This window comes from Papio anubis, chromosome 1 (assembly GCF_008728515.1).
Source record: "Papio anubis isolate 15944 chromosome 1, Panubis1.0, whole genome shotgun sequence".
Taxonomy (NCBI): Eukaryota; Metazoa; Chordata; class Mammalia; order Primates; family Cercopithecidae; genus Papio; species Papio anubis.
The window spans coordinates 118,271,275-118,286,043 of NC_044976.1; the positions used below are offsets into that span (position 1 = coordinate 118,271,275).

The window sequence follows — 14,769 nt, forward strand, 5'->3', positions numbered from 1 at the left end:
CAATAGGTCCCAGTGTGTCATGTTCCCCTCCCTGTGTCCATGTCTTCTCATTGTTCAACTCTCACTTATGAGTGAGAACATGCAGTGTTTGGTTTTCTGTTCCTGTGTTAGTTTGCTGAGAATGATGGCTTCCGGCTTCATCCATGTCCCTGCAAAGGACATGAACTCATTCTTTTTCATGGCTGCAAAGTATTCCATGGTGTATACGTGCCACATTTTCTTTATCCAGTCTATCATTGTTGGGCATTTGGGTTTGTTCCAAGTCTTTTCTACTATAAATAGTGCTGCAATAAACATACATGTGCATGTGTCCTTATAGTAGAATGATTTATAATCCTTTGGGTATATACCCAGTAATGGGACTGCTGGGTCAAATGGTATTTCTGGTTCTAAATCCTTGAGGAATCACCACACTAAAATTTTTAAAGGAGAGAACCAGTGTCTTCTTATTTAACATAAATAGATAAGAAACATGTGCATGATGATATCTACTTAGCACCTTTTAGTTTAAGAAACACATTGTTATACAATAACTATACTAGGCACTGTACTAGGCATTAACTATGCAAAAAATGCATAAGACTAAGACCTCACGTTCTAGTAGAAGAAACACATCAACAAATGACCATAATGCAATGGGGTTAACTACCATAAGAGTTGAATAACAGAATAAAGCAAGCAACTAAGGCACCAAATGGCACAAAGAGACTGAACAAGATTTTAGTGGCCAACTCTAAGGTATTAAGTTCCCTCCCTTATTATCTCCAGTTGTATCTCCATTCTTAGAGGAGAATATACCACACTTTTTTCCCCTAGCTAGAAAAACTAAATGAGCAGCCCATAATAAGCTACATAAAACCTTTATTTCCAATGTTATCTTTATTCCAATCCAAACAACCTATTGTTAAGCTTTACTGTCATCACAGCTTAAAATATTTTCACTTTAGTGAAGAAAATCATTTCTGACGTGAAAAAATTAATCTTGTTTATAACATTAAAAAACTAAATCCTGGTGTCAGAACAGATCTCACTGGAAAAAAGCTGTAATTACATTTCTGGTAAGAAATAAAAATGTGTTGGATAAACTCATGTAAAATGCTTATTAAGCAAGTACCTCTACCAAAGCAAAGAAAAATTACTCCTCACAAAAGTGAAGGAAGAGAAATTTCGTATTACCAAATCTTATTTCTCCAGCATCTTCCCTGAAATAAATAGAATGGATATATATTCCTCTCAAAAATTTTCAATTGAGGTAGAAGAAAAAAAATTATTTGGAGGAAACCTAGAAAAGCTATCATGAAATTATCTCACAGCCTTCTTCAAACAAACAAAATGTCTTGGCTAGAGCAGATGGTTGGAGAAAAAAGGAAAAAAAAAAATGCTCTTAAGAACTAGCCTGCATTTTCCTTCATCTTTACTCTTTTATCCCCATATAATAATACACACTCACAGCCCCTGCTCCCTGCCCCATCTACACATATGCATACATCTTCCTTTCTCACTGTCTCACTTTCAGAATTAGATTTTTTACACTAGAAAACAAATATGAATATAATACTCACTTATACTGGGCAGAATATTAAAGTTGATATCTATTTGGTTTTACTTAAAAACAAGATCATAGTTAACACGTTAAGGGAAGACTCTAAGAGTATGCCTTAAACTGAAAAACACAAGGGAATCTACTATACATATATATGTGTGTGTGTGTGTGTATATATATGTATATATGTGTGTATATATGTGTGTGTGTGTGTGTATATCTATATATATATATATATATATTTTTTTTTTTTTTTTGAGACAGAGTCTTGCTCTGTCACCCAGGCTAGAGTGCAATGGCATGGTCTCAGCTCACTGCAACCTTCGCCTCCTGGTTTCAAGTCATTCTCCTGCCTCAGCCTCCTGAGTAGCTGGGACTACAGGCATGTGCCACCACACCCAGCTAATTTTTGTATTTTTAGTAGAGGTGGTGTTTCACTATGTTGGCCAGGCTGGTCTTGAACTTCTGACCCCGTGATCCACCTACCTCAGCTTCCTAAAGTGCTGGGATTACCAGTGTGAGCCACCACACCCGGCCTACCCCATATATATTAACTAGCCACCCACTGAAAAGTCTTTTTCATGGTGAGAAAGATAACAGTAAGATAGTAAGAAGTTCTTATTAACTAATTACCTGGCATCCACATCCTTCCATCCTCGCCCCCAACCAAAATCTGTACCAGGAAAGCTCAAGAACCAGTAACATTCCACAGAAGTATTAAAAATAGAGGAGTAGAGCCAAATCTTGTCCAGTGTTCTATCGCAAAAAGAAAATACACGAAGAGAAAAACTTACTTGCAGTATCCTGTGCCATTGTGGTAGGTAACACACATTCCTTCATTTACACAGGGTTCATAGCCATCTCGACACTGCAAGGCTAAAAATAGAAACAAATGCACATTAGAAGTAAGTCACTAATCATAACCCTAAGACACCAAAGAAGAGTAATCCAATCCAGATCAACATTCATTCCCACCTAATTTGGGTTTCTTTTTAGAGTTTTAATCAGCTTTTTATTTTTTGGCTTCTAGCACAGAAGCCTATTCCAAAAGTATCTTCCAACAACAACCATGTTTGTGGTCCTGAATGATGCTCTTACTTTTCTGTGTTCCAATATCTCCAGCTGTTACATCTCCTTCTCCCAATTAAAAATTAAAGCCATACCATCTATGACATGACAGATCATCTTGGGATTTAGATACTTCAGACGAGTATTCTAAGGATTCATCAATGAATGTCTAGGAAAATGTTAGATAAATAATAGATCACCATTATATTGATGAATTACTTAGCCTTCAGGTGAAGTTTTAAAACAGACCACTTCAAGAAGTAATCAGAAACAGCAATAACAGTTATTCAACAAACTGAAATTGAGAGCCTAGTATGTACCAGGCACAAAATTAGGATCCAGAAAAAAGGAGAAATGGAATACATAAATGAATAAACATAATCTCTAGCTTTAAGGGGCCCATAAAAAGATGGGGAGTAGAACATAAATACAGATTGTAGAAAGAGTATCAAAATAAATAGAAGGAGATAAAATAAAAATTCTCAAACTCTTGATTCCCCCATTCCCTTTAAGAGACAATGAAAAGGCACTTTACCATCTGAGGCCCTCCCAAAAACAGACTATTCAGAAAAAAGAACAAAAACAACAGCAATAGTAGAAATTTTCGTTGATTTCAGCCAAGAATGGAAGAAGTCTACGCAAAATCTGCCAATCACTTGCTGGATAATTAGAGTATCTTGATTGCTTAGCTTTTAGAGTTGAAATTTTCATCACCAAAATACATATCGAGAACCCTAACAACTGAAAAGGTAAGACAGAAAGAAACTTAGTCAAACAACAAATATCAAAATTGAAGCTCATGAACTCTTCCTTGGAGGTTATTAAGATGCCCATCTCTTATGATAGTTAATGTATAAAAACCTGAAAGCAAAACTGAGAAGTTCCCACTCCAAGCTTCCTCTAACCACAGCACTCTATGCATAAATTGTGCAAGATCAGAGACTCTAGGCCTGCCCATCCCTGGCATCAAAACCAATAGCCCAGGTGCAAGCTGGATGCCAGAACAACTCCTCCACCAATTACTGCATAAAAGCCCTTTATTTGCCCAGTATTGTATCCAGTAGTGGAATCATTTGAGAACATGTTTACAGAAAATGCATCCCATCCTTAAAATAATATTTTTAATGGTAATAGTAATAATAATAGGAGCTAACACATACAACTTACTAAATACCAGGCACTGTCCTAAGTACTTTACATAAATTAGCTAACTAATTCAATCTTCACAACAACCCTTAGAAGTAAATTTCATTATTATACCCATTCTCAGGTGAGAAAACAGGGAGGATAAGTGGCCTGCCTACTATCATACCAGTGAGTTAGAAAGCCAGAATTTGAATCCAGAGACTCTGCCCTTAACCACCGAGATACACTGCTTCCCACTCCCTGAAATTTCTCAGGATTGGCAGGGTGGATATTATTATACCTATTTACCAATAGTGAAGGCCAGAGAGAATAAGTGGCCTCTTCATGGGGCATTGTACCACTAGCTGGTGGGCAGTGCTGGGCCTAGGACCCAGGTCTCTGCTAAGTCCAGCCCATCTCTATGACAGCTGTTGGGATCACACACAGAGTCACCAGGCTGCAGGCCCAAACAGGCAAATTCAGGAAGAGGGTCATCTTGCTGTCCATATCCCACTTCCCTGTAAGGCTCAAATGCTCCCTCTTCCCACACTGATAAGCCCAATGCAACAACTATAATTAAAACAGTTAATGTCAGGTTATTTCCTCCATACCAAAGTTCTCAAACTGATTTTTTCATTCTCTTTAGACACTTTTATTAGTTTCAGTGAGAACTTCCGGGGTTTTTTCTATTTACTTTTTTTCTTTAAATAAAATGATAAATAAATAAAACCCTCACAGTAGGAAAGGAATGTCCTGTAGGCACAGAAAAAGCTGTAGCTCTGTCCCCCTGCAGGAATCCTGGTGCAGTGGAGGGACTCAGGAGACCTGAAATCCTGTCTGTACCTCTAACTGCAAGCAAAGCACAACTTCACGGGGGCTCAATTTCCCCACCTGTAAACCAAGCTGAGAGTGAACTAAATGTCCCTGAAGATACCCTGTGATCCACCAGCGACAGCTCCCGCCTTAAAAGTACATGAATGGCATGCCCAGTGCCTGAAGAAACCTATCCTGGAGTGCATAAAGACCCAGCCACCCATGACTCAGAATGCCATGGGTGCAAAAATCACGGCCTATTCCTATTAAGTGTCTTGACAAATCATTACAGTGACAGGTTCAGAGAAATACAAACAACCCAAAGTCAATATGTAGCAATCAATCTAGCAAATAACTTTACAGCCTAGCCTTAGTGAACCAATCAAACTCAGTGACTGAAAAGAAGGTGGGCTTACCAGGCTAATAATTAATGCCACTTGGCTGATTTGTGGGATCATGCTACCTTGAACCTTTAACATTTACTGAGCCATGGTTCTCAAATTTCAGCAAGCACTGGAATCACTTGGAGGGCTTTTTAAAAAAGGGTGTTGGACTTGACCCCCACAATTTCTGATTAAGTCCATAGGGAGCCTAGGAATCTGCATTCCTAACAAATTCCCAGGTGATGTTGACACCACAGGTCTGAGGAACCACACATTGACAACAAATATATGAAAGCTTGAGTGTCCACTTTTAAAAATACTCAAAAGCTATATAATATAGAGGTCATAGATGATTTAGATGATAATATACTGCCTGAATAAACAGGATGTGGAGAAATGGAACCCTTCTACTCTGTTAATGGGAATGTAAATTAGTACAACCATTGTGGAAAACAGTGCAGAGGTTCCTCAAAAAACTAAAAATAGAATCACCACATGATCCGGTAATCCCACTGCTGGGTATCGACCCCAAATATTTTAAATCAGTTTATTGAAAAGATGTCTGTACACCCATACTAAGTTATGGAAGTGTCCCTCAACAGATGAATGGATAAATAAAAGGTGGTAGATAGGCCAGGTGCAGTGACTCACGCCTGTAATCCCAGCACTTTGGGCGGCTGAGGCGGGTGGATCATGAGGTCAGGAGTTCAAGACCAGCCTGGCCAAGATGGTGAAACCCTGTCTCTACTAAAAGCACAAAAGTTACAGCGCGTCTGTAATCCCAGCTATTCAGGAGACTGAGGCAGAAGAACTGTTTGAACCTGGGGGGCGCAGGTTGCAGTGAGCTGAGATCGCGCCACTGCACTCCAGCCTGGGTGACAGAGTGAGACTTTGTCTCAAAAAACAAGAAAAAAAAAGTGGTAGATATACAGAGTGGAATACTATGCAGCCTTTAGAAAGAAATTCTGTCATTTGAGACAACATGGATAGAATTGGAGAACATTATGCTAAGTGAAATAAGGCACAGAAAGACAAATACAGCATGTTCTCACTTATATGTAGAATTAAAAACCATCAAAATCATAGAAGCAAAGAGGAGAATGATGGTTACAGAAGCTACGGGCCTGATGGTCAATGGGTACAAAGCTACAGTTAGACAAGAAGAATATTTTTTTTGTATGTTTGAGATCTATTGCATAGTGTGGTGAATATGGTCAATAATATTGTACATTTCAAAATTGCTAACAGAGTAAATTTTAAAGAATGTTAAATATTTGAGATGAAGGATACAATTGTTCTACATTGTATTTGTAAATTACAACATCACTTTGTACCCCATAAATGTATACAACTATAAATTGACAATTCTAATTTTTAAAAAAGAAAAATAATCTTGAGACTCGTGGCTTTACTCAGGAGCAAAAATGAATATTATAATTATCTTCCATACAAAGAGAAATTAAAACTTTGATAACCTGAAACCATGAAAGTGAGACTGGGAAAGACCTCACTTTAAAATTCAATTTACTTTTTTCCAATGTAAAACATTTAAATTTAACAATAAAATTGAAGGCAGCTTCATGTTTATAAAGTAAAAAAAGAAACATTAAATCATACTATAGAGAATTGATGCTTAAACTGATGCGTTAATAGACTCCAAGAAACTAGTCACTCACAAAGAGTCACTTTTTCCCCCAATTTTCATGTCAATAAATACTTGCTGGCTGAAATAAATCTTATTTACTGTGAGTATCTGCTGCTTGTAGAGGCCCTCCTCTACTCCACCAAAAAAAAAAAAAAAAAGGGCAAAAAGCAGTAGATTTCAATCTCATCACTCCATCACTTGACAATGTAATACAAAAATCTAGAAGCCAATTTCCAATTTTCATACACTTTCAGGGCCGTGCAGTTGGGAACTAGCTACCTAATATTCAGAACATATTTAGAAAGCATCTACTATTAGCAGGCACAGGTCCTGACGTCAGGGATACCGTAGTATAATGAATAAACTCCCTGTCCTCAGGAACCTTATTTCTATAAGAGAAAGGTGGCTAAAAAATTAATAAATAAAATCATTTTGGACAGTAATAAGTGATAAGTTCCACTGGAAACAAAACCCAGTAATGGGATAAAAAGCAATCATGAAGGCTGGGGGTGCAGGAGCATACCTCAGTGTCTAGGAAAGGCCTCCCTGAGGAGGTATGCTTTGAGCTACACTGTAAATGAACAAGTGTCATGAAGATATGAGGGAAGAGCATCCCAGGCAGAGGAAACAACAAGTGTAAAGGCCTTGAAGTGGGAAAGAGACTGGTATTCCAGGGTCATATGGCTAGAGGTTATTAAGCAAGGAGACTGGCCAGGGAGGCAGGCTGGGGTTAGATCACAAGAGCCCATGATAAGGATCACAGCTCTAAGTAGGAGAGTAAACTACTCAGCTGTTTTAAATAAGAAAAATGACACAGATTTATGTTTGACAAAAGTCAAGATTATGAAATGGTCCAGTGAGTAAAAAGGCTTTTCTTTTCTTTCTTACATAAGCTTATTCAAATCACCCCTTTTTAGACTAGACTGAAGACATCCATTTTCCCAGCTCCCCAAAATGGCAATGATTTTATTCTAATAGCATCTAACCTTCCAGAAGCACTACCTGTAACATGTTGCCCCACTACTTTCTAACCCACAATGGCTGTCAGTTCTTACTTAGTTCTCAGAACTTAATCTCAGTTTGGCTCTCCTAAGAACCAGTTGGGAGGTCTGTGCAGTACCTTCACACAGTACCAAGTCTGGCACGTTTTCTTCCAAGGACAAGCCATTTCTTACTTCAACCAGTCTAGGCTCCCATGCTGGCCTTCCAGATCAGAGCTTACCTTACCTGCCCAGTATTACTCCCCACCACTTCCACTACATTCTCTGCCCAGTTTATGCCCTCTTTCCTGAACAAATCACCATTGAACTCAGTTCCATTCCTCCATACATGTCTGCTTCCTCTGATTGCTGCCTTCCTCATTACCATTTAAATTCTACCCATTCCTTCAAGGCCCAGTTCACCTCTTGCCTCACCCAGAAAGCTTCCCCTGGAGGGTTCTGGTCCTCACAGGGCCACCACCCCCTATCCTTGTAACACTCATGACTCTCAATTCAGCACTACATGGTCTTCTAGCTCTCTGCTTTTTCACTTTTAAGTTCCTGGGATATAGAAAACATTTCTTCTTTTCTGAATATTTGAAGCAATGCAGATAAGCAGTTGAAAGCACGGATGTAGAAATTAGACGAATCTGGGTTTGAATACTAGCTCCACCACTGACCTTTTCTGTTTCTTCTTTGTGCTTGATATAATTTGGCTATTTTGTCCCTTCCAAACTTCGTGTTGAAATGTAATCCTCAATGATGAAGGTGGGGCCTACTGGGAGGTGTTTAGGTTATGGGGGCAGATTTCTCATGAATAGCTTGGTGCCCACCTGCAGTAATGAGTGAGTTCTCACTACCATGTGAGCTGGTTGTTTGAAAGAACCTATAAATTGCTCCCTCCTCTCTTGCTATGTTGCATACCTGCTCCCTCTTCACCTTCAGCCATGAAAGTTTTTTGAGCCCTCACCAGAAGCAGATGTTGGCTCTAAACTTCTTGTACAATCTGCAGAGCTATTAGCCAAATAAACTTATTTTCCTTATGAATTATTCAGCCTCAGGTATTCCTTTAGAGCAATGCAAAACAGACTAACACACTTCTTTTAAAAAAGTATAGCACTGAAGGCATAAAGAGAAGTGATCCACTAAAGGTAAAATAAACAATATATGTGAGCAAAAACTCAGTTTTAATACAGTTCCACTAATATTTGTTGAGCAACTATTGTGAGCATTGTCCCCTACTAGGGCACTGCATGAAAATTAAGCACAAATAAAACAATGTCTGTCCTCATGGTCCTTACAATCTAATGAGGAGAAGTTGGGAGTAGGGACAGAGAGAATGTGACCTACCCAAATGACTCTAAGATAAATACAAACAAAATAAAAATTGCCAATACATACCCTTGGCATACCCTCTTAATACCAATCTCAGCATCACTCCAAAAAGAACTTTGAAGAAATACAATATGAACCCTTGATGTTCAGCACTAACTGTAACTCAATCCAGACAAGGTTCTTTTATTTATTCAGGTTTATCAGCCCCAATTGTATATAAAAACTGCAAATAACACAGTAAGCTGCCATTGATTTTAACCAGTTCCAGTGCCTCAGAAATTTATTCATTTAAGGATAAGGCTAAGGTATCCAGACTTGATAGAATCTTCCTTAAAATTTCCTTTAGGCATCTACCTAGGTTTTCCAATGCTTTTCAATGTCATACCAGCTACGTATTACTGGCTTAAAAGGCTCCCTTTGTTTTAGGCATTTCTAACATGAGTAATTAAGTCTGTACTTCAGCCAGTGTAATCTGAGCAGCCTTCAATGTGTTTTACTTGTTGCCATTAACATGTAATCGTTTTAAATTGGCATTACTTGTTGCTTTGTAGCCTCTTCAAATAAGCCTCTGTCTGTTGTCTATCTCACATGATTTTTTTTCGTATCTTCCTCCCTGTCTGCAGTGTGGTATCTGTGCTTAGATCCACTGCTCAATCAGAAGAAATTTTAATGTCTTGACTGTCTGGGACTCCTAAAATACATGAAGAGGAGTTATACAGGGCTCTTTTAACTTTTTCTTCAACGTTTATGCAAATTTCAAGTAGCAATATTTGAGAGAGATGAAGTCTGAGTTTACGCCCTAGGATCTTGGCTGTGGTTGGCTGCTGTTGATTCTGGCACATGGCCTCTGGAAGAGGCTCAGTAAAATGAAAAAAGCAAAGTTTTCTAAAATGACTGCCTGCATTATTACCAAAAATAGGAGAATTGAGGGCAGACAAGGAGACATCAGGGATTTGCAATAATTCTCATAGCACCCTGCAATTTCAAACAACAAAACTTTCACTAAATTGTTCATTCCATTTTTTTGGGATCAAGCCATGAAAAAAAAATCCAAACAAACAGAAGAAGTGCGGAAGTTTCAAATCCCAAGTGGTACATTTAAATAAAAACGAAGTGGAGAAACATCTGTCTTCCTCCTTGAAATCTGTCTTGATTAAAAGGAAAAAAAAAAGAGCAATAAGAGAGACATCAATTTTGTTTTCCTAACAGTGTTCCAAGGATTTTTGTGCTCTTTACAGATATTATCATATAGAAAATGTGTTTCCTACCTAAGAGATGCTAATATCAGATCCAAAAGTTAAGAACTGGGCTATAGGGTCACAGCAAATTATTATTGCTTTTCAAAAACTGAAAATATACTTTAATTTAAGAAAATATAATCAACAAAAACAACTTATAAATGAATATTTTATATTACTAATAGAATTTTCATACTATAAAAAAATCATTCCAGTTAGCTGATAAATCTAGAATAATTTTTGGTTTTAAAAATTCCAATTTTGTTCTATTTTATAATATTGAACTTATTGCAAAAAAAAATTCATCTATGTTTGCTGTGCTATATTGAAATCTACTACACACTGTGTGGTTTTTTTCTTTTATTTTTCTCTTATTAAAGACTTCATAAAAAAATTCAGTTTATGCATGGGTTAAATTTCAACTCCTGGATTTTGGAGATGAGACTAATGCATTCAGCTCTTCTACATGAAATATAAGGTTTGAAAAAATCCACAAATACTTACAAATCAGGATGTAGCCAATTTGCTAATAATGATCACCTCCGTACGTATCCATGTACATTCTTTCACCTGAAAAACATTTTACCTCCTTTTCCTTTTTCTCTATCTTGCTAAATTCCAACTATACTTCAAATCATAGATAAAGCATTATTTTCCTGAAGAAGCATTCAGGGACCCACTGATACAGATGTTCCTCTTCCGTGCTCCCATTTTATCCTAGGTAGATGTATTATTAAGTGCTGGCTCATTCATCTCTCTCTCTCCCACTTCTATGCAAATTCCATAGAGGCAGTAACCATAATTGGCTCATCTTTGTACACCTGGGACCTAAGAAGGTGCCTGGACCACAGCAGGTACTCAATATTCAATAAGATATTCAATAAACTAAATAGCTATAATTAAGACAAAACCTATGGATAAACCCAACCTTCAGCGTGTATGTTTATGTGTGCAATTTCACTTTGTGTAACAAACAGAAAAGTAAAATAAGAAAAAAAAATGCAAATTTCCAGGCCTTTAACAAGGATGAAAAGTTGAGAAAGTAGAATTGTACTTTTCTAATCTTTGCAAAACTAAAACAGCTTTGAAAGTTCCTTTCTTACAATTTGTATGAATGAAGATACACTCTCCACTCTTAGCCTCCTATAAATCTTAAGCCATGTATATTATGGTAAAAACTGACTGAAATAGGTTGAATGCAAGCCAAAATAATTTACATCTAAATGAAAAACATAGAAAACAGAGTAATAAAAAAATTCCAACTGAACGGGAAACTAAGATAGTCTGTTTTTATAGTATAGTATTATCTTCCCCATGAGTAGATTCACTAATACACATCAGCAGAACAATAAGCACCAACGAGATCCAAACAACACTTCAGTATAAGTATCTAACTCTTTGTAAAATGACATTGACCAATATGCTCACAGAGTTTACATGTCCAAAAGGTTCAAGATCTCAGTGTAATAAAATCCAACAGTGAGGAAGAAGCTGTATCATATCTAGAAATTAAATTATTATCTACAAAAAGGGCTACATATTTGTGTGCTGCTTAGTGGTCAAAAAAGGTAAATATGAAGTGTTATCCCATTGTCTTGTCTCATATCTTGTATTATCTGTTCTGTTCCACTATCTTTATTTGTACTATTATCAAGACAAATTTTGCCTGTCACCAATTTCCTGTGCTTTTAGTAAACCCTCCCTTTTTAAAGCTTTTTAAAGACTATTTTGTTAAGTACAGCTTAGTTTTTTTAAGTCCTTAATTTTAAGTACATGCTTTTAAATACCCTTGCTGGAAAAAATTTATAAATATATATAATCTTCTTGCTATACACCCAAAAGAAACAACATACTCTTTTAGCTTAAATTGTTCAGAACACTTTTTTTTTTTTTTTGAGATACAGTCTCAGTGTCGCCCAGGCTGGAGTGCAGTGGCGCGATCCTTGCTCACTGCAAGCTCCACTTCCCGGGTTGACGCCATTCTCCTGCCTCAGCCCCCCGAGTAGGTGGGACTACAGGCGCCCGCTACCACGCCCAGCTAATTTTCTGTATTTTTAGTAGAGACGGGGTTTCACCGTGGTCTCGATCTCCTGACTTCGTGATCCGCCCGCAAAAAGTGCTGGGATTACAAGTGTTCCGCGCCCAGACCAGAACACTTTTTAAACGGAGCCGACAATTTCTCGTGTTTGTTAATTTAGAGGTAGACACCCAAAGAGAAATTAAAATTAAATCAAAATTATGTTAAAAATGAAAATAGAAAAACCTAAGATTGCTACATATTATTATATAAAATCACAGATACTTCCCAAAACAAAACAGGGAAAATCCAAAGAAAAGCCTCAGATTTCCCCACATGCATCCTTCCTCACAGCCTTTTTAAAGCATCCTTGGGTGGTAGCAATGAAGGCTATTCACAAAGCTGGGTAGAAAAGTAAAATAAGAAAGAAAAAACTGCTGCAAATTTCCAGGTCTTTAACAAGGATGGGGACAGAGGTCATCAGGGATACCATAATCAATGTACTGTGCAAAAATAGTGCAGAGGAGATTGGTTAGTCCTACATAAAGTCCAACTACATATATGGCTAACTATTCTCAAGTCAGGGTTCGCAGAAGCTAAGTTCTAACATTTGGATTATTTTTATATTATTATCTGGGTCAGATAATATGCCTTCAGCCAAAACCAAACTCTGTTCACCTGTGAATAGTATTCCTGTACCCAAATTCCTGTACACATCACTGAGAACTGTCTAAACCCAAGTGCTTCAAAAGATCCTAAACCCTCAACTCATACCCAGGATATTTCAAATAAGCTCAGAAACTAGCACTGTGAGGAAAATATCTAAATATGAAGATATTAATGCCCATCATTGCCATTTCCAGAGAACACACCTGAGGCCAAAAACCTTGGAACAGAGGAAGGCAGATAATAGAAAAATATCAAATCTTTATTAAATACTAAAGGGAGAAAAAAACATAAAATATAGCCCTAAACGGCCAGGCACAGTGGCTCATGCCTGTAATCCCAGCACTTTGGGAGGCCGAGGCGGCGGATCACAAGGTCAGGAGATTGAGACCATCCTGGCTAACACGGTGAAACCCTGTCTCTACTAAAAATACCAAAAAAAAAAAAAAAAAAAAAATTAGCTGGGCGTGGTGGCAGGCGCCTATAGTCCCAGCTACTCGGAGGCTGAGGCAGGAGAATGGTGTGAACCCTGCAGGCAGAGCTTGCAGTAAACTGAGATCACGCCACTGCACTCCAGCCTGGGCAACAAAGCGAGACTCCGTCTGAAAAAAAAAAGAAAAAAAAAATATATATATATATATATGTGTGTGTGTGTGTGTATATATATATATATATATACAGCCGTAAACTTCAATTTTTATTTATTTTATTCTCCCTTGCTTTGCTTCTTCAGACATACATCTATGTCCCACATCAACACAACTTGGGCCTCCTGGTCAACAGAAAAAATAAAAATGTGTACTTAATGATATTTGGTGAGAAGCTGATAATCTCAATGTCCAAATCAGTTCCTCTTAAAAACGCCAGTCCTCCAACTCCATCAGCCTTTTGATTACTCATATTCTTTCTTTATTGGAAATGCAAGCAAGACTTTATCTTCAAGACTACTCAGATTTGTGCAGAGCTGTAGCAGTCATTTTAATAAAAAAGCAGCTCAACACACTAACAGTCACAATCTGGTTTGCAAGTGCTCACAATCATTCTATTTGCTCATCCAGTTGTTGCTGGAATGACAAAGACAGCAAAGACAGAAAATTTTGTATATATTAAGTGACCATATTGGAACTTAAACTTTCCATGTTTGTGTCTTTAAGCACAGAAGAGAACTCTGAGTTTCTCCATTTGCAGCAACACCTAATTTGCCAAACTCAAAAAGTTACGTTGTCTTTGATAAAGGCTTTCTTTGTTCCAGAGAGGTCAAAAGATTTCTCTCCAGCTTCAGTCTGAAGATCTCCGATCAAAAGAAACAATATAAATTCCAATATATTAAATTTTAAAATGGGGGGTAAGCCCTAGAAGGAGTGTTGGCCTTCTTGAGCCCAGTGCTTCCTGGACTCTCACAAATGATTCATAAACTTCCAGAGGAAAGAGAGAGTGAAGGAAAGGGAAAGGGAAGGGGAAGGGGAAGGGGAAGGGGAAGGGAAGGAAAGAAAGGAAGAAGGAAGGAAGAAAGAAAGAAAAGAAAAGAAAAGAAAGGAAAGGAAAGGAAAAGAAAAAGAAAAGAAAAGAGGAAGGAAGGAAGGAAGGGGAAGGGAAAGGAAAGAGAGAGAGAAAGAAGGAGAGAGAGAAAAGAAAGAAAGAAAGAAAGAAAGAAAGAAAGAAAGAAAGAAAGAAAGAAAGAGAGAAAGAAAGAAAAGCAAGCTAGCAGATGCCCTGGCCTATCTCCCATTTCATCTGCTTTGTTGCCACTCCTCCTGTCTGGAAGCCTAAGGGAATTCCACCAGAAGACAGATTCTGGAGCTAGGCAACACCTAAGTGATGTCTGCTCCACCTAGCCTCAGCCCAGCTATAATACCATGGTAAGTGCTTGAAAAATGTCAGCCAAGCTAAACTGTTAAGGAGCAGGCCCAGTAGTTTTCTCTCTCTCTCCAAGAGAGGATAACCAAGTCCTTAATT

General features: G+C 37.7%; 1 protein-coding gene and 1 long non-coding RNA gene across 8 annotated transcripts in view; both read right to left on the reverse strand.

Moving 5' to 3' along the window:
• The window catches only part of NOTCH2 (notch receptor 2), a 189,906-nt gene that overhangs the window by 115,789 nt on the left and 59,348 nt on the right, over positions 1-14,769 (reverse strand). For all 6 annotated transcript variants that reach the window (XR_004178395.1, XM_021922900.2, XM_021922897.2 and 3 more), the window contains exon 2: positions 2,338-2,419. Coding sequence is in view for 5 of the 6 variants with exons in the window: in XM_021922897.2 (XP_021778589.1) it covers positions 2,338-2,419 (82 nt within the window). In the remaining variant the exon portion in view is untranslated. The remainder of the gene's footprint in view (positions 1-2,337; positions 2,420-14,769) is intronic.
• LOC110740758 lies at positions 9,060-12,094 on the reverse strand. 2 transcript variants are annotated; one of them, XR_004179128.1, is made up of 2 exons: positions 10,635-12,094; positions 9,060-10,036 (listed from the first exon to the last, which is right to left on the reverse strand). It is a non-coding gene; the product is annotated as an uncharacterized LOC110740758 (long non-coding RNA). The 2 variants fall into 2 exon arrangements; XR_004179123.1 differs by having other exon boundaries at positions 9,060-10,040.